Source organism: Staurois parvus, unplaced genomic scaffold (genome assembly GCF_062004578.1).
Source record: "Staurois parvus isolate SC_StPar_1 unplaced genomic scaffold, SC_StPar_1.0 ptg000312l, whole genome shotgun sequence".
Classification (NCBI taxonomy): Eukaryota; Metazoa; Chordata; class Amphibia; order Anura; family Ranidae; genus Staurois; species Staurois parvus.
Genome location: NW_028318108.1, coordinates 164,749 through 189,632, shown reverse-complemented (window position 1 = coordinate 189,632; position 24,884 = coordinate 164,749). Strand labels below are relative to the sequence as shown.

The following is a 24,884-nucleotide window of genomic DNA, read 5'->3' as shown; positions in this document are numbered from 1 at the left end:
CCCTGAGAGTTATAAACAGATAAAAATAACCCAATAACTAGTCACATAGAAGCTTTAACCAGTTTATGTCATTTAGAAGTCATCTGCAGTATTTTTTTATTTTTCAAATCTGCACCTTTTATTAAATGAATTCCTGGTGATCCTGCCAAGAGGGTCCTTGTTTGGGGTGACAACACTCTGCTCTCATCTGCCAATCACACGCTGTCATCCTGACCACAAGGTTTGAACACACAGACATGGTCCACTGTTGTCACCCAGCATGCATAACACAGGAGGTGGCTGTAAAAAAGCTGCAGGGGATCAGCAGCACTGAGATGCAATAAAAGATGTAATAAAAGTATTTGAAAAACACAGTGAGAAAATATAATGCAGCTGAGCTATACAACAACTTTATTTAACACAGACAAAACATACAGTCTTAAGGAAGAAGTGAGCCTACAGCGCCACCCAGCGGACAGCCGTAGGAACTTCCATCTAACAACACCCAGGTCTTCTCCATACAGCGGCCGCTCTCAGTCTCCAGCACAGCGCTGTGTGACCCTCACACGTCTCCTTCCATAGGGCTCTCATACGTCACCTCCGCCTCCCCCAGCACTGACAGCTGTCACCTTCTACGTCACGTCACCTGCCGCTCCTGAAACGTCCTCCTGTTCCGCTGGGGTCATGTGACCGAGAGAGGCCGATTTCCGGGGTACGGCGGCCGGCCAGGCTCATCTTTAGCGAGCTGCGGAGCTTTCGGGCGCTGAGCTGTGAGTGGGGTCCGGTTATAGGGCGCCGTGTGAGGGGAGAGAGTGCTGTGTACAGGCCCTACCCTGTCCCCTCCATTCTCACCATTGTAGTGACCCGGGAGGGGATTCTTCCTGAACACTGACAGCCATGGTCTGTGTCATCCAGAATTGTGGACAGTGTTACACTGGGGTCACATGTCTTCCTCTATGAATAGTCTGCTTGGCACAGAGATTAGGGGTCACAAACCATTCTCTTGGAGCCTGACTGGGAAACTCCCAGAATGTTTCTAAGGTCGTTGCTAAGAGAGCCCCAGCTGAGAGAGCCGCTTCACACGTGTTTTGAACCGCATCCAGTTTGCATGACATGTGAAAGAACATTGCTTCCTATGGTGCCTGTTCACATACACTATTTTGCCAAAAGTATTGGCATACACCTCCAAATCATTGGATTCAGGTGTTCCAATCACCTCCATGGCTACAGGTGTATAAAATCAAGCACCTAGGCATGCAGACTGCTTCTACAAACACTTGTGAAAGAATGGGTCGCTCTCAGGAGCTCAGTGAATTGAACCGTGGTACCATGATAGGTTGCCATCTGTGCAATACGTCCATCTGTGAGATTCATTTGCTACTAAATATTCCACAGTCAACTGTTAGTGGTATTATAACAAAGTGGAAGCAACTGGGAACAGCAACTCAGCCATGAAGTGGTAGGCCACGTAAAATGACAGAGCGGGGTCAGTGCATGCTGAAGCGCACAGTGCTCAGAAGTGGCCAACTGTCTGCAGAGTCAATAGCTAAAGACCTCCAAACTTCATGTGGCCTTCAGATTAGCACAACAACAGTGTGTAGAGAGCTTCATGGAATGGGTTTCCATGGCCCAGCAGCTGCATCCAAGACTTACATCACCAAGTGCAATGCAAAGCATTGGATACAGTGGTGTAAAGCACACTGCCACTGGACTCTAGAGCAGTGGAAATGTGTTCTCTGGAGTGATGAATCATGCTTCTCTGTCTGGCAATCCAATGGCTGTATCTGGGTTTGGTGGTTGCCAGGGGAATGGTACTTTCCTGACTGCATTGTGTCCAGTGTAAAGTTTGGTGGCAGGGGCATTATCCTGTGGGGTTGTTTTTCAGGGGTTGGGCTTGGCCCCTTAGTTCCAGTGAAGGGAACTCTTAAGGTGTTGGCATACCAAGACTTTTTGGACAATAGTTTGGGGATGGCCCCTTCCTGTTCCAACATGACTGCGCACCAGTGCACAAAGCAAGGTCCATAAAGACATGAATGAGTGAGTTTGGGGTGGAGGAACTTGACTGGCCTGCGCAGAGTCCTGACCTTAACCCGATAGAACACCTTTGGGATGAATTAGAGCGGAGACTGTGATCCAGGCCTTCTCATCCGACATCAGTGCCTGACCTCACAAATGCACTTCTGGAAGAATGGTCAAACATTCCCATAGACACACTCCTAAACCTTGTGGACAGCCTTCCCAGAAGAGTTGAAGCTGTTATAGCTGCAAAGGGTGGGCCAACTCAATATTGAACCCTACAGACTAAGACTGGGATGCCATTAAAGTTCATGTGCGTGTAAAGGCAGGCCGACCAATACTCTTGGCAATATAGTGTATGTCCGGTGCGGATTCGGTGCAAATTGAAAAAGAGTCCAGTCAGTTTTCCGAGCTGTCGGGTGCGATTTCAGGCCCATTGACTTCTATGGGAGCTCTTCTGAGTCGCACATGTCTTTCAGTTGTAAACAGGATAAAATCCTGACCTGATCCTAGCCTGAAAAACTACTTTGTTAGCTGTAAAAATGGACCTTCAATTCGCACCTCACATGTGTAAATCCACACTTACTGTTCACTTTCACCATCACAGGAGTGAGCTGTCATGCTGAGCTCAGAGCCAGTACATCAGGGAAGGGAAAGAGCATGTGAGGAAGTTTGAACCAGAGAAAGAGCTCACTGCTGTGATGGTGGAGGTGAGCAATACTAGCTGGACATCTCTTGGCAACGCTCTGCGAGTTTTCCAGGCAGGCTTCATGAGGTATGTAAATGGCCTACACCTATTAGCAAGGGATTATTCCATTTTAGTCAAAGCTGCCCAGTATGTTTTTATCTACAGACACCTCTGCTCTGTGCAGGCAGCTTTTTGTTAAAGGTAAACTACACCTTTAAGATATTAATGAGGAGCTTCACCCCCCATCCACATGCTTTTTTCTCTCTCTTCTCAACCCCCCTCTCCCCATCCTTCATTCTTTGCAGGGTTATTCTTCAATACAAATGCTTGCGTAGCCAATCCAATGTTGCCCTGCTGTGATTCGGTGCTCCCCTGTCACACACCGGGTCCCATGCCACCATCTTTCTTTCCTATGTCATCAGGAGCCAGCCATCTCTTCATGTTCTTGTGGCTGACCCCGTAGTGATGCTTTGCCAGAACCGCCCTCCAGCAGCTGTGTGTCCCTGTTCCTGCACACTCTGGGGATTGTCCAGGAGGCTGCAGGAGCTGGGGACACTACATTCCCTCCTAGACAAGAATGGAGGCAAGGGGAGAGCCCAAATTGTAAACAATGGAAAATAATCTGCTTTTTAAAAGTCGAAGTCCAGTTGACACATAACTAAGCTGAAACCTACTCCCACCCCTGTAACTACCCTGTAAGAGAAAGATGTCAATATGTACCTATTCTCAGGGCACTCTGGTTCGGTTGTGTGATCCGCTCCCAGTGCCAGTTTCAGTGTAGAGGAGGGACAGCCGACAAAGGATGCCCCATAGTAAGCCTATGAGTGATGTCACCACCCAGGCTCTACAGCCATTGCCTCTGCTTTCTCTTCTCCTCACAAACCGGCCACAGGGGAGATCATGTGACAGGACCAGAGCGCCCTTTGATTAGGCAAGTATACACATCTTTCCTTTACTGGGTTGTTGGTGTAGGGCTTAGAATGGGGTGGGTGCAGGTTAAGCTTAGTTAGTATTTGACTGGACCTCCACTCCAACGCCCAAACCGAGTTTTACAACATTGATATGTCTTCATAAAACTGTACGTATCATGGCAACTACTTAGTGTATCCAAGTGAATTATAGCTTTTTTTTCTTTAGTACAGATTGGGCTTTTGTTTGGTTGTAAATGGTAATTGATATTTCCTGATTTTTGTTTTATTATGAAAGAAAAACTGGTCCAAAATCATACCAAATATAATTTTGTAAATGTAGCTGTATATTATTATTCCACTACCATGAACCACTACCAGAAAAAATACTAAATAAATTCTCCCTCTCCTGACAATCCTAGTGATGCCACATGTGTATGTGTTATTAGTATACCATATTAGGGTCAAGAAACAACAGTGTGCTATTTTTTGTTTTTGTCCTACCAAAACACACTGACACAAAATATAAAACTTTCTTTTTTTTTCTTACCTAAAGCACACTGACACTTACTCAAATGTTCACTAAACTAGATCAAGCCCTGAACTAGTTAATCTTTATTTTTTTTTTTAACAGATTTTTTTTTTTTCTAGACTTTGAAGAGGAAAAAATACATTGTATCTTTTCCTCCACAGAACCAAAACAACATTGGTGCAGGCATTACACTGTTAACCATAGTAGTGATTACTGTGATTGTCTAATCACATGATCGGAATTCAGTTTTACTGGCTCCTGATCATTGGCACAAAAACCAGAGCTGTCACCGACAGCTCGGTCTCGGTGCTGGAACTGTGTTATAAATATTTTGATATACAGAAGTACCCTTTGAGAACTTATAGTAGTATACGTATTTTTAAGTCCTCTATAATCTGTATAATACGTGTTCCTCCTATTTATCCTTGGCAGATACACCACAAAGAAATTTCTGCCCTCCCCTTAGGTCAGCCACTATTGGCACACTTCTGGTTGCTGGGCTCTGTCCTGAGCTGTACTTCATTTCAATGGGATGACTGCTTCAAGTCACACAGTAGCACCAGGATCCTAAATTGCATGGAGAACAGAGATTTTGCTACTGTATGTCATATTGAAACAAAGGACACAAATAAGACATAAAAGTCCTAGATTATACTTGTCTCCACAAATGCTGCAGAGAAGACATTTGTGAGATTTAATTTCTTTAGTTGTGAAGTATATTGTGCATTCCTCCATCTCTTTAGGATGAACAACGGGGGCTTCTCACCACCTGCAGCAGAGATGGCAGAGATAAACCGGATGCAGTATGAGATTGAATACACAGAGGGTATCAGTCAGAGAATGCGGGTCCCTGAAAAGCTAAAGGTTGCTCCAAGTAACACTGAATCAGATCCCAAAGCAGATGGTGACATTTCTTTCCCTGGCGCTATTATGCAAGTACCAGAGAGAATTGTTGTAGCAGGTAAATATTATACATACTGTGTTAAATTACACTTCATAGAAAACATTTAACCTGGGCTGAACATACCCTAGAAATGACATCTAGAACTAATGTCTTAAGACTCTTCTTTGGTTTTCAATGCAAGCCCATGTCTACTTGAAGGCTACATGTGTATTAAAGAGATGCTATCACCATTAAGGGCAAAAATGAACAGTGACATATAAAGGCTCCCCCTGCCCCGATCCTCACCTTGTCAGAACTCTCCTGCCTCGCTTTCTTCACAGCTGGCACCAAAATGCCTGATATTGAAGGTAAGGGGGCTAGTGACGTCACCTCTCCCACTGTCATGTAACGGTGCTTGGTCCTGGCGGCCAATTTCTAGGCCTAAGTACTCTCACTTGGGAGTAAGTCACGCTTCTGAACAGATGTGAGCACAGGGTCTGTCTTAAGCTAGCTTACAGAAAGTGTGGGGCAGTGTGCAAAAGATACCGTACACTTTATCTGCAGCTTGCATTGACACAACTCATCTGGGCAGAGGTAAGAGGAGCTTTAAGCGCTGCACTGCTATTCCAGATGTGACAAGGAAAGCATTTAAAGTGGTTTAAAGGTTTGATATTTTTTTTTATTCTTTAAATAATAAACACAACATACTTACCTTCTCTGTGCAATGGTTTTGCACATAGCAGTCCCAATTTACTTCTCTGGTCCTCAGGTCCCCTGCCAACGCTTATGGCTCCTCCCCCTTGCCAAGTGCCCCTAGAGCAAGCTATTTTCTCTGGAGGCACTCATACGTGCTTGCTCCTAAGCTGGCTTTGTGTATATGGGACACACACAGAGCATGGCATTGTCCTGCCCCCTGCTCCCATATCAGTGGCTGCTCAGCCAATGAGGAAAGAGAGACCCAGGAGAGCCGTTGCCCTCGAGCACCTCCCTGAGTCGAGATTTGGGCTCAAGTAAGTGTTAGGGGTGCTGTACACTGAACGTTTTTTACCATCGTGCATAAACTGTGTGAAGGTAAAAAAAACCTTCCCCCTTTACAACAACTTTAAAGGCAGCCAGTCTTTTACATACTTCATGTTAATTACGTGAAGTACAGTTATCCTTAAAGGAAACCTGTAGGTATGCTGATCCAGTGGCTTCAGAACTTTCTAAAGTACTGACCTAAAACAAGTTTGTACATTTAGGGGCTTTGACTTTTTTATTTGCATGCTTCTTCCAGGTCAGTCTCTCAGAAAGTGTTGAAGTCTGGAAACTATTATTTTCTGAAGTAGGTCAGTACTGGCAGCAAAGTGGACTTGTTTGGTGGAGACTAGATTTGACATGCTTCAACATGATAGTTACCGTATAATGACCCTGCCAAATAATTATTTTGATAATTTTATATGGTAAAATAGTTGTGTTTAAACGACAAATTGTCCATGTACCTTTATGTTGTCTGTACATAAATTATTCTACAGGTCAAAGTGAAGATGGATCTTTCTCAAGGCCTGCAGATCTGGACCTTATTCAGACCACCCCATTTGAGCCCTTGGCTCTGAAGACTCCACCACGGGTTCTGACCCTCAGTGAGAGGCCGCTAGACTTCCTGGACTTGGAAAGACCCACAGCAGTCACTCCACAGAATGAAGAGGCAAGTGTCATTGTCATAGTAAAAACAAGAAAGTTCCTCAAGCTATAAGTAGCTTCCTTTAGTTGAGGGTTTGTATACCTAGGGGTTTTCTCCTTTTTATATATAAACCACAGACAGTTATAAAAATTCTAAATTTACGTGATGAAAACAGGGAAAAATATAAAGGTGTGTATGAAAAAGGATTACATATGTTAAATATTTGGGATCAGGGTTGTTTTATTGGCTGGTAACACTGCAAAAAGTGCCAGTGCTAGAAGGATTATCCCAACCTCCTTTTACTTTTGTGTATAGCATATTTATTTTGCATTAGATCAATACTCTAAATGTAATGGCCCATCTTATGACAGATCTGCTTTTCAGTTAGAACTTGATAAACATGCCACCTCATGAATGACAAGTTGGCAAAGGGATTTGACCATTCAACAGTGCCTCCATTGTATAAAGATTCTCATGACCCAGGTCTTCCATCCATATGTGGTAGATGACGATGTCTGTGTTCCTCATGGTTTGTGTGTACTGATAAACACCCCAGCAGTTTTCTAGTGAACCAGCAAGTGGGATAACTGTTGTTTCCCCTGAAAGGCTGATACTGGTCTTGTATGTCGGTTTCCCTACTTTCTTCCTAAGTTGTCCTTTAACCACTTGCCCTCCTGAGGATTTACCCCCCTTCCTGACCAGGCCATTTTTTGCATTACGGCACTGCGTTACTTTAACTGACAATTGCGCGGTCATGTAACGCTGCAGCCAAATGAGATTTACGTCCTTTTTTTCCCCACAAATAGAGCTTTCTTTCAATGGTATTTGATCGCCTGCACGGTTTCTATTTTTTGCACTATAAAAAACAAACCGACAATTTTGAGAAAAAAAAACAATATTTTTTACTTTTTGCTATTAAACATATCCAGTAAAAATTTTTTAAAAAATCAGATTTTGTCATACATTTAGGCCAAAATGTATTATGCTACATGTCTTTGCTAAAAAAAAAATAAAATAAAATAAAAATAATCCCAATACGTGTAAATTTATTGGTTTACGTGAAAGTTTTACACACACACACTTACACTTTTTTTTACTAGTAATAGCGGCGATCAGCGACTTATAGCGGGACTGTGGCGGGCATTCTGACACTGGGGGGAACTGACTTGGTGTCACTAACATCACCAATACAGTGATCAGTGCTATAAAAAAAAAGCACTGGGAAGGAAGGGGTTCACATAAGGGGCGATCAAAGGGTTAAATGTGTGCTGTTTCACTCTGTCCTGTGTCCGTGTGGCTTCACTGTAAGCACACTGCTTTGGATGGCTGTGCTACGCACAGCCATCCAAAGCAGTGTGCACAAGCTGACAGGGAGGAGAACTGTATTGTTTACATACAGTTCTCCTCCCCGTCAGAGATCCTCGGCAATCACTAGGTGCCGGCAAGTAATCACCGGCGGGGACCTGGTGATCGACAGCTGATGCCACGAATGGCAGTGGAAATGCAAAATCATATATATACATACATACATACATACATACATACATACATACATGATTTTGCGCACCTGTGCCACCATATAGCATTATTTCTGCTATAGGGCGGTCGGGAAGCAGTTAACAATGGATTATCATCTGCCAATGCAGCTTGATTGGAACACAATCAGAAATCTTTGAGGTTCGGCTGGCCAAGACTCATCAGGGGAAATAGTGATTGGCCTACTTAAAAATCCATTCTCTATTGCTGCTCTTTTTCCTCTAAAAAGCTGGCACTAGAACTTTCTACAGCATGCCTCCTCTGCCTCTCTGCATAGGCTAATCTCACAAGACTGCTTTTTGTGTTTAAGGTTGCATGTTTAATGATGGTTTTAATTTTGACTGCATATCCAAAACTCTACTTTATAGACCAGCCATGAATCTATTGTGTATGTTTATAGAAATATCTTTTTGCCAAGTACCACTTGATGTAATGGCGTGAGTGGTCCCCCACAGAAAAGTATACTTTTGCATTTTGTCATACATATACTCCTATTCTCCTAAACTTATTTGCCTGTACTTAAAGGCTATCATAGATGATTGCTAGAATTACCTGAGCTTCAAGGTATATTAAAGTGTAATTGTTTTCCTACCAACATTCTTGTCCTAAATTTCTAGGTACGTCACATGGGACGTCAGAAGAGAGAGAGGTCAGTTAGTGAAAACACCATACGACACAATGGGCAGTTGGTCAGAAATGACTCAATGTAAGTATAGCAAGACGTCCACCTTGTATGTATTGTACTGTAAATGTTTATCCCTTGGCTTTCATTATCTTCTTCATGTTTCCTGAAATCATTAATTTGCCTTGTGTAACATAAAAGTCATATATTGTCCATTTCTCCTGCAGCTTCATTTTCACAAGTGTGTAAGAGCACCCTGTGGACCTTAAGGACTTGTTCACACCAGTTGTGTTGAGGTTATGCTGGCTTGAAGGGGGGGGGGGGGGGGTTAGGGAATGAGACTGTGTTTTATATTACACCCTCAATATGGGTGAAATATATCCACAATTTGTCACTTTTCTTTGATGGTCTTTTATTGAACAAAAACATACTCACAAACTCAGCAAATCCTGAGTCCCCTCGCCATTCTTCTGCTGCACATCCTGTCCCACATCGCTTCCCTTGTTTACTTTGTCAACAGGAGTCGTTAACGTAGTACCTGATGAGTGATGATTCACTTGGTATTGTGGGGAAGCCTTCTGTAGCCTCCTGAAATATGTGATGTCCGTATCCCAGGAGGACGCAGGAGGAGGCTTCGTTTTATTCTCACCTAGGTGAGAATCACAGCATGGCGAGGACTGACCAAGATTAGGGAAAAAAAGTTTAAAACATTTTAAAGGGTTTTATTGAATGATTCTGCAGGATACTTTCTGCCAGGGTTTTCTATATAAAGTATCTGGAGTGAATGCAAGGTCACCTTTGCAGTTACAGAGACTCTGAATATAGTTGGTAGGCATTTTGGTATGTGTTCCCATAACTTTTAACTGCCACTTTTTTAAAGGAATCTTCTCAGGGTGAAAATATAGTAGCTACCACTGCTGATCTATTTTTGAGTGCATTTGCTCCTGATTTTTTTGTACCCTGTTTAGTGAGTCACTGGCAAAGATATATATGTGTCCCAACACCTCACATGCTTGCTCCAAGTCAGTGACTCACTAAGTGAGCAAGGTATAAGGATGAGCACTACAAAGCATGCACAATTAAAAACAAATCCACAATAATACATTCTATACTTTTTAACCTGACAACATAATTTGAAGTAAGAGTGGTTTGAATAAGTAAGTTCCATAAATGTCCAGTGTGACATTCCTGAGTAGTTATGGGTGTACACCTGCATGCATGATAATGTTACGTGTAGCTCATTTGATAAGGCATAATCTTTTTGTTTTAGGATTATTGATCCTTACAGGAAGGACAGTCCTTATTTCTGTCATTCTTCATTTTATTCTCTAATACTGGAGTGGGAAGTAAAATGTAGAAACAGGTTTTTGTGGGCAGCAAGAATCATACCCCAAATCGTGCTGGTTCAGCTTTTATTATTGATTGCAGTTTTCCTTTGGAAGGTAAAAAGCTGGTAGTTGACAGCCGGCAATTTTAATAGTATATTGATGCTTAATCTTAAAGACACTGTCACATTTCCCCTTGTGACAGAGGAAGGATTGGTAGGGGAGCACAAGCAAGGTAAGTATAAATGGTTAGGGTCTCCTTTGCAGTGGCCAAAGAGAAAGTGTCCCTTTTAAAGCTTGGGCATGTTAAGGTTTTGTTTTTCTGCAATTCAATGATTGTAAACTATTCTCCTTTGGTGATATAGTGTTGTTTATCCAGATTACGGTGTTAGTGTGGTTTAGTATGACAACAGAGCTGCTTACATAGAATAGATTGTGAGCGGCCACACTTGCATGCCCTGATGGCTGAATTAGATAGAGAGAGAGAGAGAGAGACACGCACACTGCTCCAAAAAATTAAAGGGACACTTTGAAAACATCAGATCTTAATGGGGAAAGATATCATAATGGATATCTATACCAATATGGATTGGGTAATGTGTTAGAAACATAAGGATGCCCCATCCTTTGATGGAAATGAAAATTCTCAACCTACAGAGGACTGAATTCAAAGACACTCCCGAAAATCAAAGTGAAAAAATGATGCAGCAGGCTAGTCCATTTTGCTGAAATTTCATTGCAGCAACTCAAAGTGGTACTCGGTAGTTTGTATGGCCGCCACATGCTTGTATACATGCCTGACATCAGGGCATGCTCCTAATGAGACGACAGATGGTGTCCTGGGGTATTTCCTCCCAGATCTGGACCAGGGCATCGCTGAGCTCCTGGACAGTCTGAGGTGCAACCTGGCGGAGTCGGATGGACCAAAACATGATATCCCAAAGGTGTTCTATTGGATTTAGGTCAGGTGAGCTTGGGGGTCATCTAATGGTATCAATTCCTTCATCCTACAGGAACTGCCTGCATACTCTCGCCACATGAGGCTGGGCATTGTTGTGCACCAGGAGGAACCCAGGACCCACTACACCAGCGCAGGGTCTGACAGTGGGTCCAAGGATTTCATCCCAATACCTAATGGCAGTCAGGGTGCCATTGTCTAGCCTGTAGAGGTCTGTGCATCCCTCCATGGATATGTCTCCCCAGACCATCACTGACTCACCACCAAAACAGTCATGCTGAACAATGTTACAGGAAGCATAACGTTCTCCACGGCTTCTCCAGACCCTTTCATGTCTGTCACATGTGCTCATGGTGAACCTGCCTTTATCTGTGAAAAGCACAGGGCACCGGTGGCTGACTTGCCAATTCTGGTGTTTAATAGTAAATGCCAATCGAGCTCTGTGGTGCCAGGCAGTGAGCACAGGGCCTTCATGCCACCTTCATGAAGTCTGTTTCTGCTTGTTTGGTCAGAGATATTCACAGCAGTGGCCTGCTGGAGGTCATTTTGTTGGGCTCTGGCAGTGCTCATCCTGTTCCTCCTTGCACAAAGCAGATACCGGTCCTGTTAATGGGTTAGGGACCTTCTACATCCCTGTCCAGCTCTCCTAGAGTAACTGCCTGTCTCCTGGAATCTCCTCCATGCTCTTGAGACTGTGCTGGGAGATACAGCAAACCTTCTGGCAATGGCACGTATTGATGTGCTATCCTGGAGGAGTTGACTGCCTGTGCAACATCTGTAGGGTCCAGGTATCGCCTCATGCTATCAGTATTGACACTGACCCTAACCAAATGCAAAACTAGTGAAAAATAGTCAGAAAAGATGAGTAGGGAAAAATGTCAGTGGCCTCCACCTGTAAAACCATTCTTTAGGGGGCGTCTCATTGTTGCCTGCCTAGTGCACCTGTTGTTAATTTCATTAACACCAAATCAGCTGAAACTGATTAACAACCTCCCTCTGATACTTAACTGACCAGATCAGTATCCCAGGAGTTTCATTGACTTGATGTTATATTCTGCTTAAAAAGTGTTCCATTAATTTTTTTTTAGAGCTGTGTATGTGTGTGTGTTTATATATATATATATATATATATATATATATATATATATATATATATATATATATATATTCATTTAGATCAATTATAGCTGTACAATGACAGACTGCTCCAACAGACTCATTCGGTAGCTGCAGGAATTTAGAAGAGTTTGATCTTTGCAGACAAGCATGAAGCTCTGACATGTTTAACCACCTCCCATCCGGCTGTTGTATATAAACGGCCGGACGGTGGCACTGCAGGGTCGGGCGGCTGTCTATAAACGGCCTCCCCGCACCCTGCTTGTGCGCGCTCCCTGGGACACAGTGAAACACCGATCGTCGGACGGGACCTCTGTACGAGGTCCCGATCATGTGATCACTGATTGGCCAATCAGTGATCACATGCAAAGTAGTAAGCAAGATGTCACTTGTGACGACATTGCTTACTACGTGTGAAATCTGTGAATGATCACAGAGGTCACATGGTACAAGGCTATTCACAAAAGCCTTGTACCATGTGACAAGCTGTGAGCAATCACAGCTCACTCAGTACTTCTCAATGACTGCAAGAATGCACACAGAGAGAAAGAGAAATGATTGCTTTTACATCCTATATGGGTGTAAAAGCAATCGGTGTAAAAAAAAAAAAAAAAAATCTTCATCACCCCCCACAAGTAGTACAGTGTCACCATGGTGACACTGTACTGCTAGGGTGACCGTATGTAAAAAAAAAAATAATATAAAAATGTAAAAAAATTTTTTAAAAATTATAATCTTTGCTTATAAACTAATTTGGATTTTTTTTTTTTACTAAAAAGATAACGGAATAAATTTTGGCTAAGATTTATGATGAAATATTATTTATTTGCAAAATTTTATAAAAAAAAACACTTTCATTTAATTTACATAGCAAAAAAAATACAAATCCCAGTGGTGAATAAATACCACCAAAATAAAGCTTTATCTGTCTCAAAAAAATGGTAAAAAATTCATTTGGGTACAGTGTTGCATGACCGCGCAATTGTCATTCAAAGTGTGATAGCGCTAAAAGCTGAAAATTGGCCTGGGCAGGAAGGGGGTAAAAGTGTCCGGACAGGAAGTGGTTAATGATTTATTTATTTTTTTTGTATGGGCTTTCCTACTGGTTTTCGTTTTATAATGCTTGTTAAGTACATAGTGGAACATACAGCCTTTTCTTAAGAACAGAAACATGCAGGACTTTACTACAAAGTTTGTTGAAATCTGAGCAATGTACATGGATCGCCCCGAGTGGATTTTTTTTTTTCTCTCATTTTAGGAATTAGGTTAAGAGTTACTGTCTGCTTCAGTATGGTATAGCCTACACATAAGGGATACACAGGTGTACCTCTGTTTACGTAATTTTTGGTTCACGAATGAAAATCCATTGAAAATAATGCCTCGGTTTACAAATTTTTTATAAATTGTTTTCGCAATACGAAGTGTATTTCGGTGCTGATTTTTAAATGCAATTGCTGGCTTTTTTTTTTTCTTCACTATAGCTCACAGAATTAGCTAAAAGGAAACATTGTTTCTTTTAACTTGGGGAAATAAACTAAAAAGAAACTTTCTTTATTTTAGCTGGGGGTAAAGTGAACGCTGAATCTCTGAGCTATATGGATTTGGTCTGGTATGGATTTTGAGGGGAACTTCCACTCCAAAATTGAAAACAAAATATGGCTTGCGTGTCTCCCCCAAAATCCATACCAGACCCTTATCCAAGCATGATGGGGACTAGGGCCTCTTCCCCACAACCCTAAGGGATAAGGGTCTGGTATTAATTTTGGGGGGGCCCACGCCATTTTTTTTTTCTTTTTTTAAACATTTTGGCGTGGGAGTTCCCCTCAAAATCCATACCAGACCCGAAGGGCTTGGTATGGATGGGGAGGGGGGACCCCATGCCGCTTTTTTATTTTTTAATTGCCGACAATTCTTTTACATTCAGCTGTCAGTAGGGAACCCCGGTGAGAGCTGAAACATTAACATATGGTTGTCACTACTAAAATACCACATGACTTGATAAAGTAACTAATGCCGTATTTTAGTAACGTTTACTTTTTTTCTGACCTCCAGAACAGATTAATTGGTTTTCAGTGCATTCCTATGGGAAACGGCGTTTCGGTTTATGAATTTTTCGCTATACGAAAAGTCCCGCAGAACGAATTAAATTCGTAAACCGAGGTATGCCTGTATATGAAACCGTCTATTTCAGTGAGCAGATACCGGTGACATTGGAGGCTAAATTGGGAAATAAATGTATTGCCTTATTTGCTATGCTGTCTGGCAGGATGGGGGAATTACAGGATTGCCAGAATCAAAATGCATGTTCTTTGGCAGATAAGAGAGTTCACATATAAGTATCTCTGCTGTGTGTTTAGCTGTTTGCCTGGTGTGAAGCTGTAAGTGATTTTTTTTCTCCTGGTGTCCTGATGTCTTGATGCAGCCAGCACCAAGCTTCTGTGCTTGACTTTGTGGGTATGCACATTGCAAAACACTCGCCAACAGCATGCGCAGCAAGACCAGTATTTTCTGTTCAGCCAGCTGCTCAGACATCTGACCTTGAGCTCCGTGACTGTCTATATAAATGTATATCTTATGTGTTGAACTGAGCAGCACTTAACTCTTATGAAGTGATATTCTAAAAGGTCTGTTTCTTACTAGGGGCGAGCTCAGGCATGTCGAACACAAGTCCCAACCCATCTAAGCTATCCCAACAGGAAGCTATCAAAGCCAACAGCCAATCATTGGAGGTGAAGGCATTCCCGGCCCCCCCAACCATGTATACGTGCGGCTGTTGAGTGAGGAATGCCTCTGCTACATATGATTGGCCATTGGCCTTGGTGTCTGAACGTGCCTGAGCTCATCAGTGTGCCTTAGCATTACCTGTACTCTGACTTTAATTTAGGGAATTCTAGGTTGAAACATGGACCTCTTAGGAGATCACAACTACTACTACTATTATTATTATTATTATTTTAGTAAAGTACTCTTGTTGCCTGCCTCTTCCTTGTGTTGTATCCATTGCACTGCTAGCTTTAGTATTCTTTGGTGAGTGCATGAATTAAGTGTTGCCCAGCTTCTCTCATTGCTTCATGTTTAATTTTTTAGTGGTCTCATTTCCTTTTTTGTGAGCCTTGCTCTCCCATTTATTTTAACCACACTTTTATCTATATTACTATTCTCTCTAACCCTGTCACTTTTTATTTACTCTTCTCTGTCCATACTTATTTCATAATAATCTTCCTTCCTCCTCCCACTGTTGCCTGTCCTCAGTGATTTTTCTTTTGCTCATATTGTGCTTCTCCTTCCATGCCGCCTTTTCATGTGACCACCACGCACAGTCACACACAGTCTGACTTCTGTGTTTCTCTTTGCTACTCTCCTCCGGTCAGCCCGACTCCACCTGCCCCCACAGGCCGCCCGTGCCCTGCTCCCTCACCCCCTGCAGATGGAGCAGATCTTTTCTCTGCCCGTGGCATTCTGTCGCTCATCCAGACCTCCACCCGCAGGGCTTATCAGCAGGTCCTTGATGTGCTGGATGACAACCGCAGGTGAATGTCTTCCCTCTTCTGTCTCCTAATACCCCTGTCGCCCAAACATGCAGTGCTTCCAGTAATTAATATATCAGTGTGGACCCTTGTGATTCCTATACATGTTGCAATCGTTGAGTGACTCCATGATTCCTGCCCTTCTTGTCTTCACGCCTTCCTTTTCTGTCCTTGTTTCCCATCCTGAACACTCCAGGCCAGTCTTGCGTGGAGGGTCTTCTGCCTCTGTTCCTGCTCCCCATCATGATAATACCAGGTAATTTGAGTGTAATTCCCTCCAGTGTGTTAACTAACAAGCTATATGCTTCTAAATCTGGATTGCGTGGCAGCTGCAAATTCTGCTGTTTGTGATTTAAGTGCTGCTTTTGTCTGTTGCAGTTTAACTGATCACCTAATAAAACAAACCTAAAAGAATGTTGACAATTTGTTAGAAACCATTTCTTTGCAAGTTGGGGTATTGAAGGGTCACTCACAAAAACAGATGTTTCTGTTATGGGTAAATTCTGTTAGCCTGAATAACTCACTGATGTCTTCTATTTCTTAGTGACACCAGCTGTGAGATCTTCCCTACTGGGGTTCATTACTGTAAAGAATCTCACTTCTCCTGTAGCGGCAAGGGGAGTTGTACACTTCTGTGTTCTGTGTAATGTAAACAAAATGGTACATTCCAACAGACTTCCTTGTTGTGGCTGTAGGTAACGCTAGAAATAGAGGTCTTTCCCTGGACATCAGAGAGATAGAAGAAGCTAGTGGATGATTCCACCAACAGGTTATTACCTAATAATTTCGTTTTGGTTGGAATGACCCTTTAATATCTTCATACTATTGCATATTTCAGATGTTTAGGGGTAACTGCCCTGCATCAGCATTTCACTGCTTGTTTTCCCCCACAGAATAAAGTCAGTTTCAACAAGCAGGTTTGTGTAAGCGTTATATTTAATACACTTACTATCATTTTGTGATGACACATAATAATGTGCTACACATATATTGTCCATTTTCATGCATAGCAGATTCTCAAACTGTCATTCATACCCATGTATACTGTCACTTCTGTAGGTATGCAGTTGCATCATTAGACTCTACTATGGATGGGACACCAGATGACCTGACTTTAGTGGATGCAGCTTCACTTAGAAGACAGGTACTTTCCTACTATATTCTGGGTGCATTTTCCATGCCTTTGTAATGTTTAGCAATGTTTCTTATCATTATCCTTACCAGAGCAATGTGAAACATACAGGTGCATCTCAATAAATTAGAATATCATCAAAAAGTTAGTTTTTCAGTAAAGAAATTCAAATAGTGAAACTCGTATATTATTCATTAGATTCATTACACACAGAGTGATATATTTCAAGCATTTCTTTCTTTTAATTTTGATGATTATGGCTTACAGCTAGTGAAAACCCAAAATTCAGTATCTCAGAAAATTAGAATATTGTGATAAAGTTCAATTTTGTAAACACATGGGGGTTTATTTACTAAAGCTGGAGAGTCCAAAATCAGACTCCCTTCTGCATAGAAACCAATTAGCTTCTAACCTCAGCTTGTTCAATGAAGCTTTGGCAATGAAACCTGGAAGCTGATTGGTTTCTATGCAGAAGGGAGTCTGATTTTGGACTCTCCAGCTTTAGTAAATCCCCTGGTGTCACACTGCAATCAGTTAATTAACTCAAAACACCTGGTTCAGTAGGTTAAACAATCACGGAGAAGACTGCTGACTTGACAGTTGTCTAGAAGACAGTCATTGACACCCTCCATAAGGAGGGAAAGTCACAAAAGGTCATTGCTAAAGAAGCTGGCTGTTCACAGAGCGCTGTACCTAAGCATATTAATGGAAAGTGGAGTTGAAGGAAAAAGTTTTGTAGAAAAAGGTGCACAAGCAACAGGGATAACCGCAGCCTTGAGAGGATTGTGAAGCAAAGGACATTCAAGAATTTGGGGGAGACTCACAAGGAGTGGACTATGGCTGGTGTCGAGAGCCTCCACACACAGACGTATCCAGGACATGGGCTACAATTGAAGCATTCCTTGTGTCAAGCCACTCCTGAACCAGAGACAACATCAGAAGCATCTTACCTGGGATAAGGAGAAAAACGACTGGATTGTTGCTTAGTGGCCCAAAGTCCTATTTTCGGATTAAAGTAACTATTGCATTTCATTTGGAAATTAAGGTCCCAGAGTCTGCAGGAAGAGTGGAGAGGCACAGAATCCAAATTCTATGCGGTCCAGTGTGAAATTTTCACAGTCAGTGATGATTTGGGGAGCCATGTCATCTGCTGGTGTTGGTCCACTGTGTTTTATCGAGTCCAAAGTCAGCGCAGCCCTCTACCAGGCACTTTATGCTTCCCTCTGCTGACCAGCTTTATGGAGAGGCTGATTTCATTTTCCAGCAGTACCTGGCACCTGCCCACGCTGCCAAAAGTACCAATACCTGGTTTAATGATCATGGGATCACTGTGCTTGATTGGCCAGCAAATTCGCCTGACCTAAACCCCATAGAGAATCTGTGGGGTATTGTCAAGAGGAAGATGAGGGACACCAGACCCAACAATTCAGAAGAGCTGAAGGCTGCTATCAAAGCAACTAGGGCTTCCATAACACCTCAGCAGTGCCATGTGCTGACCGTCTCCATGCCACACCACATTTATACAGAAATTCATGCAAAAGGAGCCTCAACCAAGTATTGAGTGCATACTAAACTGTATGTGGACATACTTTTCAGTAAGCCAGCATTTCTGTATTAAAAATCCTTTTTGTTTTTATTGGTCTTATCTAATAATCTAATTTTCTGAGATACTGAATTTTGGATTTTCACTAGCTGTAAGCCATAATCATCAAACTTAAAAGAAATAAATGCTTTAAATATATCACTCTGTGTGTAATGAATCTATATAATATAAGAGCCTAATTGTTTATATTTCTTTACTGAAATAAATTAACTTTTTAATATTTTAATTTATTGAGATGCACCTGTCTATGCACATTTATAGGGAACTTTCATTAGCTGAACAAATCTAGGCTTGCACATAAACATGCTCACTGTACTGGTTTTGTTAAGTCTCCAGCAAAATGCCCCGGTGACCTACAGACTACCAACTTCTTTTGGTCTGCCCACTCTTGACAGGGTATGGATACCTCCTGATATCACCTGCCTCCAGTCCATAACCTTGGTGTCACAAGCAACCAATCATTGTCTGAGCAGATAAAAAGAAGGAAATAGTGGATTTGTGCTGCCAATGCACTGGCAGACCTGTTTCCAAAGGCTTTGGAAAACCAGTAAAGTAATAAACTCACACTTAAATTAGTAAGTGAAAAGACAAAAAACTTTTTTAGAAATATATGTAATCTGCTTCCACCCAGTGAATGAAAGGTGCATAAGAGCACTAGGTTACCAATATTGAGGTTCAAATGTATGGCTCTATAGTGGATAAATAATGTAATTATGGCTTGTATAGTAGTTTCCTTTTTTGCAGCGGGGTATCCTAAAATAACAATTTGAAATGTTTCATTTGCCAGGGATGTTTGCATTAAGTGTTTAATTTTTTTGTACATAATATTTAAATGAGGTTTCATTTCATGATTCATAGATTATCAAGCTGAACAGACGGCTTCTTCTTTTGGAAGAGGAGAACAAAGAACGGGTTAGGAGAGAGATGGTCATGTACTCCATCACAGTGGCCTTTTGGCTACTCAACAGTTGGTTCTGGTTTAGACGTTAAAAACTTCTCTACTCGTTAACCTGTGAGGAGCTGACCATACAGAGAAATATAAAGAGAACTACCAAACCTGAAAAAAAACTGTCTTGGATGATGCAGATCCAGGTTCGTGGCACAATTTTTTGCCAGCAGCAGGAATCTAGCTAAAAACACTGTGCATTCCTGCTCCTGGTTTTACTCCCTGAAACCCAGCTGGCCTGCATAGTGTGCATGCAACTCTGACTGTGATAGGGTTCAAGTAAACTACATATATTCATTCTCAAGAAGGGTCTGTTTCATCACGGAGAGCAAATTTTAATTCATTTTTATATATGGCATGCTAGAATCATTCCTGACCTGTAGGAGTATAATGACCTTGTCTTGTAGGTTTATGTGATGAGCCGAAGAAAATTTTGAAATGGGCACATGAAACATTGTAGAGCAACTCAACCTAAAGTGTATTGATGCAGATTGGGTCTACTGGGGTTTGGCCCAATACCCTATCAGGCTGTTGAAGGTTTCTGGGACTCCAGCAAGGTGAGCTTTCCCTAGCTGAGTCCCGGCACTATTATCGTTCTACTTTAAAATGAACAGCTCTGTTATTAGTGTCTCCTCAAATCTCCATATGTTCCTATAGGGAACCCAGCACGCTGCATGTGACATAATGACTACCAGGTGGGCATCTCTCTGGCACAGTCCTATACAACATTATAGGGAATCTGCCACAAAGCTAAAAACACCTATATGTTAAAGCTGAACTCCAGGTATATACACAGTTTAAAATTCACTTAATGTGTATTAAATACAACTAATGTAAATATCTTCATCTGTCTTGATACTGGCTTTTTTTTAAAACACCAGTTTAACAACATTCTGACTGTGAAAGCTTGGTATTCTAAGCTTATCAGGGATTGCGACTTACACTTGTTCTGACAAGGAACATAATTACAGTAAGAGAGAATAGAGAGCTCACCAGTCTGCTTTTTTACTGACCCAACTACAGGCAAGGGGCAGGAAAGTGACCTCGCTGCTTTGCCGAATTACAGTAGAAATAAGTGAGGTTACCTGTGCTAAATCTCAGGACTGAAAAGACAAAATTCCAAATCCTTTGGCAAATGAAATCTCTCCATATATGTATTAAAACTGGTATTTGGTGATTTACCTGGAGTTCATCTTACAAGTGAATGTAAATTCAAAACTTTTTTTTCTTTGGACAAAATATAAAAGGATTAGTCATATTTTATTGCTCTCTGTGTCCTCACTTTGGCGATTCACTCCTCTATTTATCCTGGAGACCATTGCCTCAGGTATGAAAAGTGACAGAGAACACAGAATATTTTAGTTGTAACTGAAACAGGCAATAGGGGGTATTGTTCCAATGGGGAAACTTGTTCTGGTGAATTTTTTCTTAGAAGGGATATCCTGTAGGTTTCAAGATACATCTTTCTACTTCTTGCTGTGCCTTTGGTACAAGAAGTGAAGGGAGATCTCTGCTGGAGGACACAGACTACAAAAAAAAAAAAACTGACTTGAGGTCTGACCATGCCCAAATGTTTTGACTTTACATACATGTATGTCTCAACTAGAAGCTGCCCCGGATTTCTAGTTTGAATGCTAGTTCCAGGCCAGCGATGTGGTTGGAGTACTATATTACATGGTCTGGGAGTCATAGAATGGGATCTTTGGCATCTTGCAGGTGTTTTTTACTTTCTGAAAAGTTTCCTTTAATGACTTTGTAGAAGTTCCAACTAGTCACATTTAAAACAGCAAACCATTTTAGGTTGGATTGATTTTAAAAAGGTGCTTAGGTACAATAAAATTATCTTTATAACAGACCTTGTAAATATTTCTTGCTATTGCCGCATTTATTAGTTCAGATTTCAAAGTTCAGATATTATTTTGCCACTATAAAATGAAAGACATAGTTTTATAGCACAACAAATTGGTTCCATGGACATGTTTGGACAGACACTGGAAGGGGGAACAGTACGTTTCCCACTTATTCATGGTGAAATGTACCACTTATTGCAAAGATTTATTGGAAAAGCGTTTGTACAATTTAGTAATGTATGTGCCTAATGCCTTTTTTGTGCATTCACTAAATGGTCTGCGTGCTGTAACTGATGTTTCAAAATATAGTTGAAGTGTTTATTCCATTGGTCTTTAGAAAATGCAAGACTTGAGTTACCTAATACGACCACAGAGGACTAAAACTCCAGTTAATGTCGTTCTTCTCCTGTCCATTTTGTGTCTTAATGAAAACTGGGTTTAATGAAAGGAAATGTCTACTGTGAAAATACATAGGTTGTCACTTTTTTTTTTTAATATTTATTGCGATAGGCTTTAATACTTTTAGGCTCTGACTTAGAACATGTATATAGTAGTGGTGCACCAAAATGAACATTCTGGTGCCGATACCGAAAATTCAGAATGCATGTTGCCGAAAACCAAACCGTAAGCAAAATGTCTGCGTATGTGGGGGTGGGGAGGCTCCAATTTTTTTTGTATTTTTTCTACTTTCATGTATATTTTTATTTTTTTTTAACTTATGATTTTATTGCTATCACATAGGGAACCAATGGTCCCCTATGTGATAGCATATGAGTGACAGGTCCTCTTTGTAAGGGGGGGAGGGCAGTGTGTGCAAGGAGGGGAGCAGTGTATACAGAGAGGCTCCCTCACTGGCTGTCACTATAAGTCAGTGCCGTTTTTTTAAATGCAATTGCTGGCTTTTTTTTTTTCTTAACTATAGCTCACAGAATTAGCTGTCAACTTTTCCCAGAGCTAAAGAAAACTGTTTCTTTTATCTCAGAAATAAACTAAAAGGAAACTTTTTGTTTCTTTTATCTGGGGGGAAAGTGACAGCTAATTCTGTGAGCTATAGTGAAAAAAAAAAAAGCTGGTAATTACATTTAAAAACTGACACTGATGTGACAGCCAGCCACTGTATACACTGCTCCTCTCCTGCCTTTCTCAGCCGCCCCCTCACATCTGCAGTACACACAGTCTCCTGCATCAGCTAAATTTTTCTTATCGGCAAAATGCCGATAGGGTTTATTTTAGGACGATGTGTTTGGGTGGCCAACGTTTCGGTGCATCCCTAGTATATAGATTGAGTTCTTACTTTCATCTAGTTTCACTCACTACATGCTTGCTCTGTGTCAGTAACTCAGAGACAGTCAGTCATTTGCAGCCTACAATTTCAGTTCAGGGATCCATTTAACTAAATGGTGGAGAAAATCAGTAAAGTGAGAGACTTGACTTCTAGGAGAAAAAAATTCAAGAAATTATAGTCTTCTCTTGGTCCTCAACATCAATGCGGGTTTCATATAAGGCCCTTATATTTGCAAGTGACAGAATTTTTGTTAATCAGTAAATCAGAATTTATATTTTTTTAGATGTTGTTTTTCATCAAATAAATTAGCATACCAGATGGTGCTTGTGGCAACATTGTAAAAAAAATTGGGAGCACATAGTGGCATAATAATGCCGAAATGTTAAGATGATATCTAACTTCAGTTTGTTTGCTCCAAGTGACCAAACACACTACATCATTTTAGACAGCTTAGCAATTTCACGTGATTTACGGTATTGGATGAGGCCCCATAGGTAGTTTACACATGTGATGAAATGGTGTCACATCACATCTTGTCCCTCGTTTTATCAGGCTCTAATTTGGCTCTCCAAAAACAAAACAGTGAATGGGGCAAATAGGAAAAATGGCACCACCTAGGGAAATGTAGTATACACCATAATATGCAAAGGTCCAAAATATTAGTCTCTAAAAGTTAAAAAGCTCAATAAACACTTATGGCTGCTATCACGAGAGTGAAGCAATCTCTGTGGATGTAAAAAAAAATGGGGGTGGGGGGCTTTGAGTTTAGTATTTGGACAGTGTTATTGTTAAAATCACCAATGGCAACTCCTCTTAGGAAGTAGAAAGCTCACTCTTCGCATATATACACGGCCCTTGTGGTTTCCATCTTTGCCTGTCACTCTAGGGGTGGTCCCTGTCCATATTATGCGGCTTCAGCATTGACAGATGGCCTCTTTGCTTTCGGAGTTCCGATGGAATGCACTGCCGGGTGTAAGTAACACCACATTTGGAGGACAGCAGGGCACGGCTACGTGTTTCAAAGCTTGCACGCTCTTTTCCCAAGCCATCAGCCTCGAAAAAGGAGTGCGCATGCTCCAAAATATCTAGCCACACCCTGCTGTCCTCCCAAAATGACCGTTCCAGTGGGAGTCCGGAAGCAAGGCCATCTATCAGAACGACAGGCAGAAATGGAGACCACAAGGTGTGCGTGTGTAACTGTCCTAATATTACACTCAGAGGCGCTCTCCCCCTTCCTCCCCCTCTTTTCTTTTCTAATTTGGCCCTGTCTGTTTCTTGGACATTGCATGGCGTAAATGACAAACTAATCATATCACACACAAGACTTGGGCCCATTTGGTCACTACATGCTACAGGCATGTAAAAATGCTGTGCAAAGGATTAGAGAAGGTCTGTAGGTGTAGAGCGATTGGGAGAAAGGATATGCTTTAAACTTTTTTTTTTGTAAGGCTTTAACATTAGCGATGATAGGTTATATTATATAGTATGTTAATGTGTATTGCAGGATGTTTGAATTAAATTAAAATATGACATGACCCAGAATAAATTGTTGACATGCCCATACTTTCAGAGGTCTCATTTTTATGCACCAGGCAACACTTAAAATGCAATGCACGCTGGGTCTTGGTTTTTGTGTGATGTACTTAAGTTCCTGAAGCTTTTTGTGTACAATACTTTTATAACTTATTTATCTTCTTGTTTTGATTGTGTGCTCTATTTGTTTTATTACATTTTTTATGTCCTGCTTGTCGAGTACATATACTTCAACAAAGATGATGTAACTATACACTAGTCAAATAAAATCTAAACACACAGCTATTTGTGTTATTGATTCACTGTGGGCAGTGTGTGCATATACTGTGCGGTTATAATGAAGGCAGACCCCACAGTTGTTATAGTAAATGGTTAGCACATGTCGAGGGCTGTTAGGGATGCTGTTTTAAAATCTTTAATTTTAAAGAAAGACTTTTAGTTAATTTTTACACAAGTCAAGGTGATTTAATGTGATCAAAAATGACTTTGCTATTTCTGTTTGCAACCAACTTTCCTACATGTGAAGGGATGCAGACCCTGCATCTTTTCTCATTAGAACATTGAGATTTGCTAATGCCATTATAATGAAGGCAGACCCCACGGTTAGGATGCTGGGGCTGGGAACCCAAAGCCTAGTGAAGAACTAGCCTGTTTTTTTAATTACAAGTCATCCACTGCAGGATTTGTAGCTGCTGACTTCATTTTTTTTTCCACAGTGAACCTCCTCTTCAAATACATTTTAAATGCCTGCAGTGTAAGTACTTGAATCTAACCTGGTATCA

The 24,884-nt window shown here is 41.4% G+C and overlaps 1 protein-coding gene across 3 annotated transcripts; it reads left to right on the top strand.

Annotated features, from left to right (window-relative positions):
* The first annotated feature begins 507 nt into the window (after window positions 1-507).
* On the top strand, window positions 508-24,383 carry MFF (mitochondrial fission factor). 3 transcript variants are annotated; one of them, XM_089683492.1, is made up of 8 exons: window positions 509-749; window positions 4,867-5,084; window positions 6,521-6,693; window positions 8,823-8,911; window positions 15,598-15,756; window positions 15,950-16,009; window positions 16,813-16,897; window positions 19,347-24,383. In XM_089683492.1, the coding sequence occupies exons 2-8, from the start codon at window positions 4,868-4,870 to the stop codon at window positions 19,476-19,478; spliced, it is 915 nt and encodes a 304-aa protein (XP_089539618.1). In that variant the 5' UTR covers window positions 509-749; window position 4,867; the 3' UTR covers window positions 19,479-24,383. The 3 variants fall into 3 exon arrangements, with proteins under 3 accessions (XP_089539619.1, XP_089539618.1, XP_089539620.1); XM_089683493.1 differs by lacking the exon at window positions 15,598-15,756 and having other exon boundaries at window positions 508-749; XM_089683494.1 differs by lacking the exons at window positions 15,598-15,756; window positions 15,950-16,009.
* The last annotated feature ends 501 nt before the right edge of the window (window positions 24,384-24,884 follow it).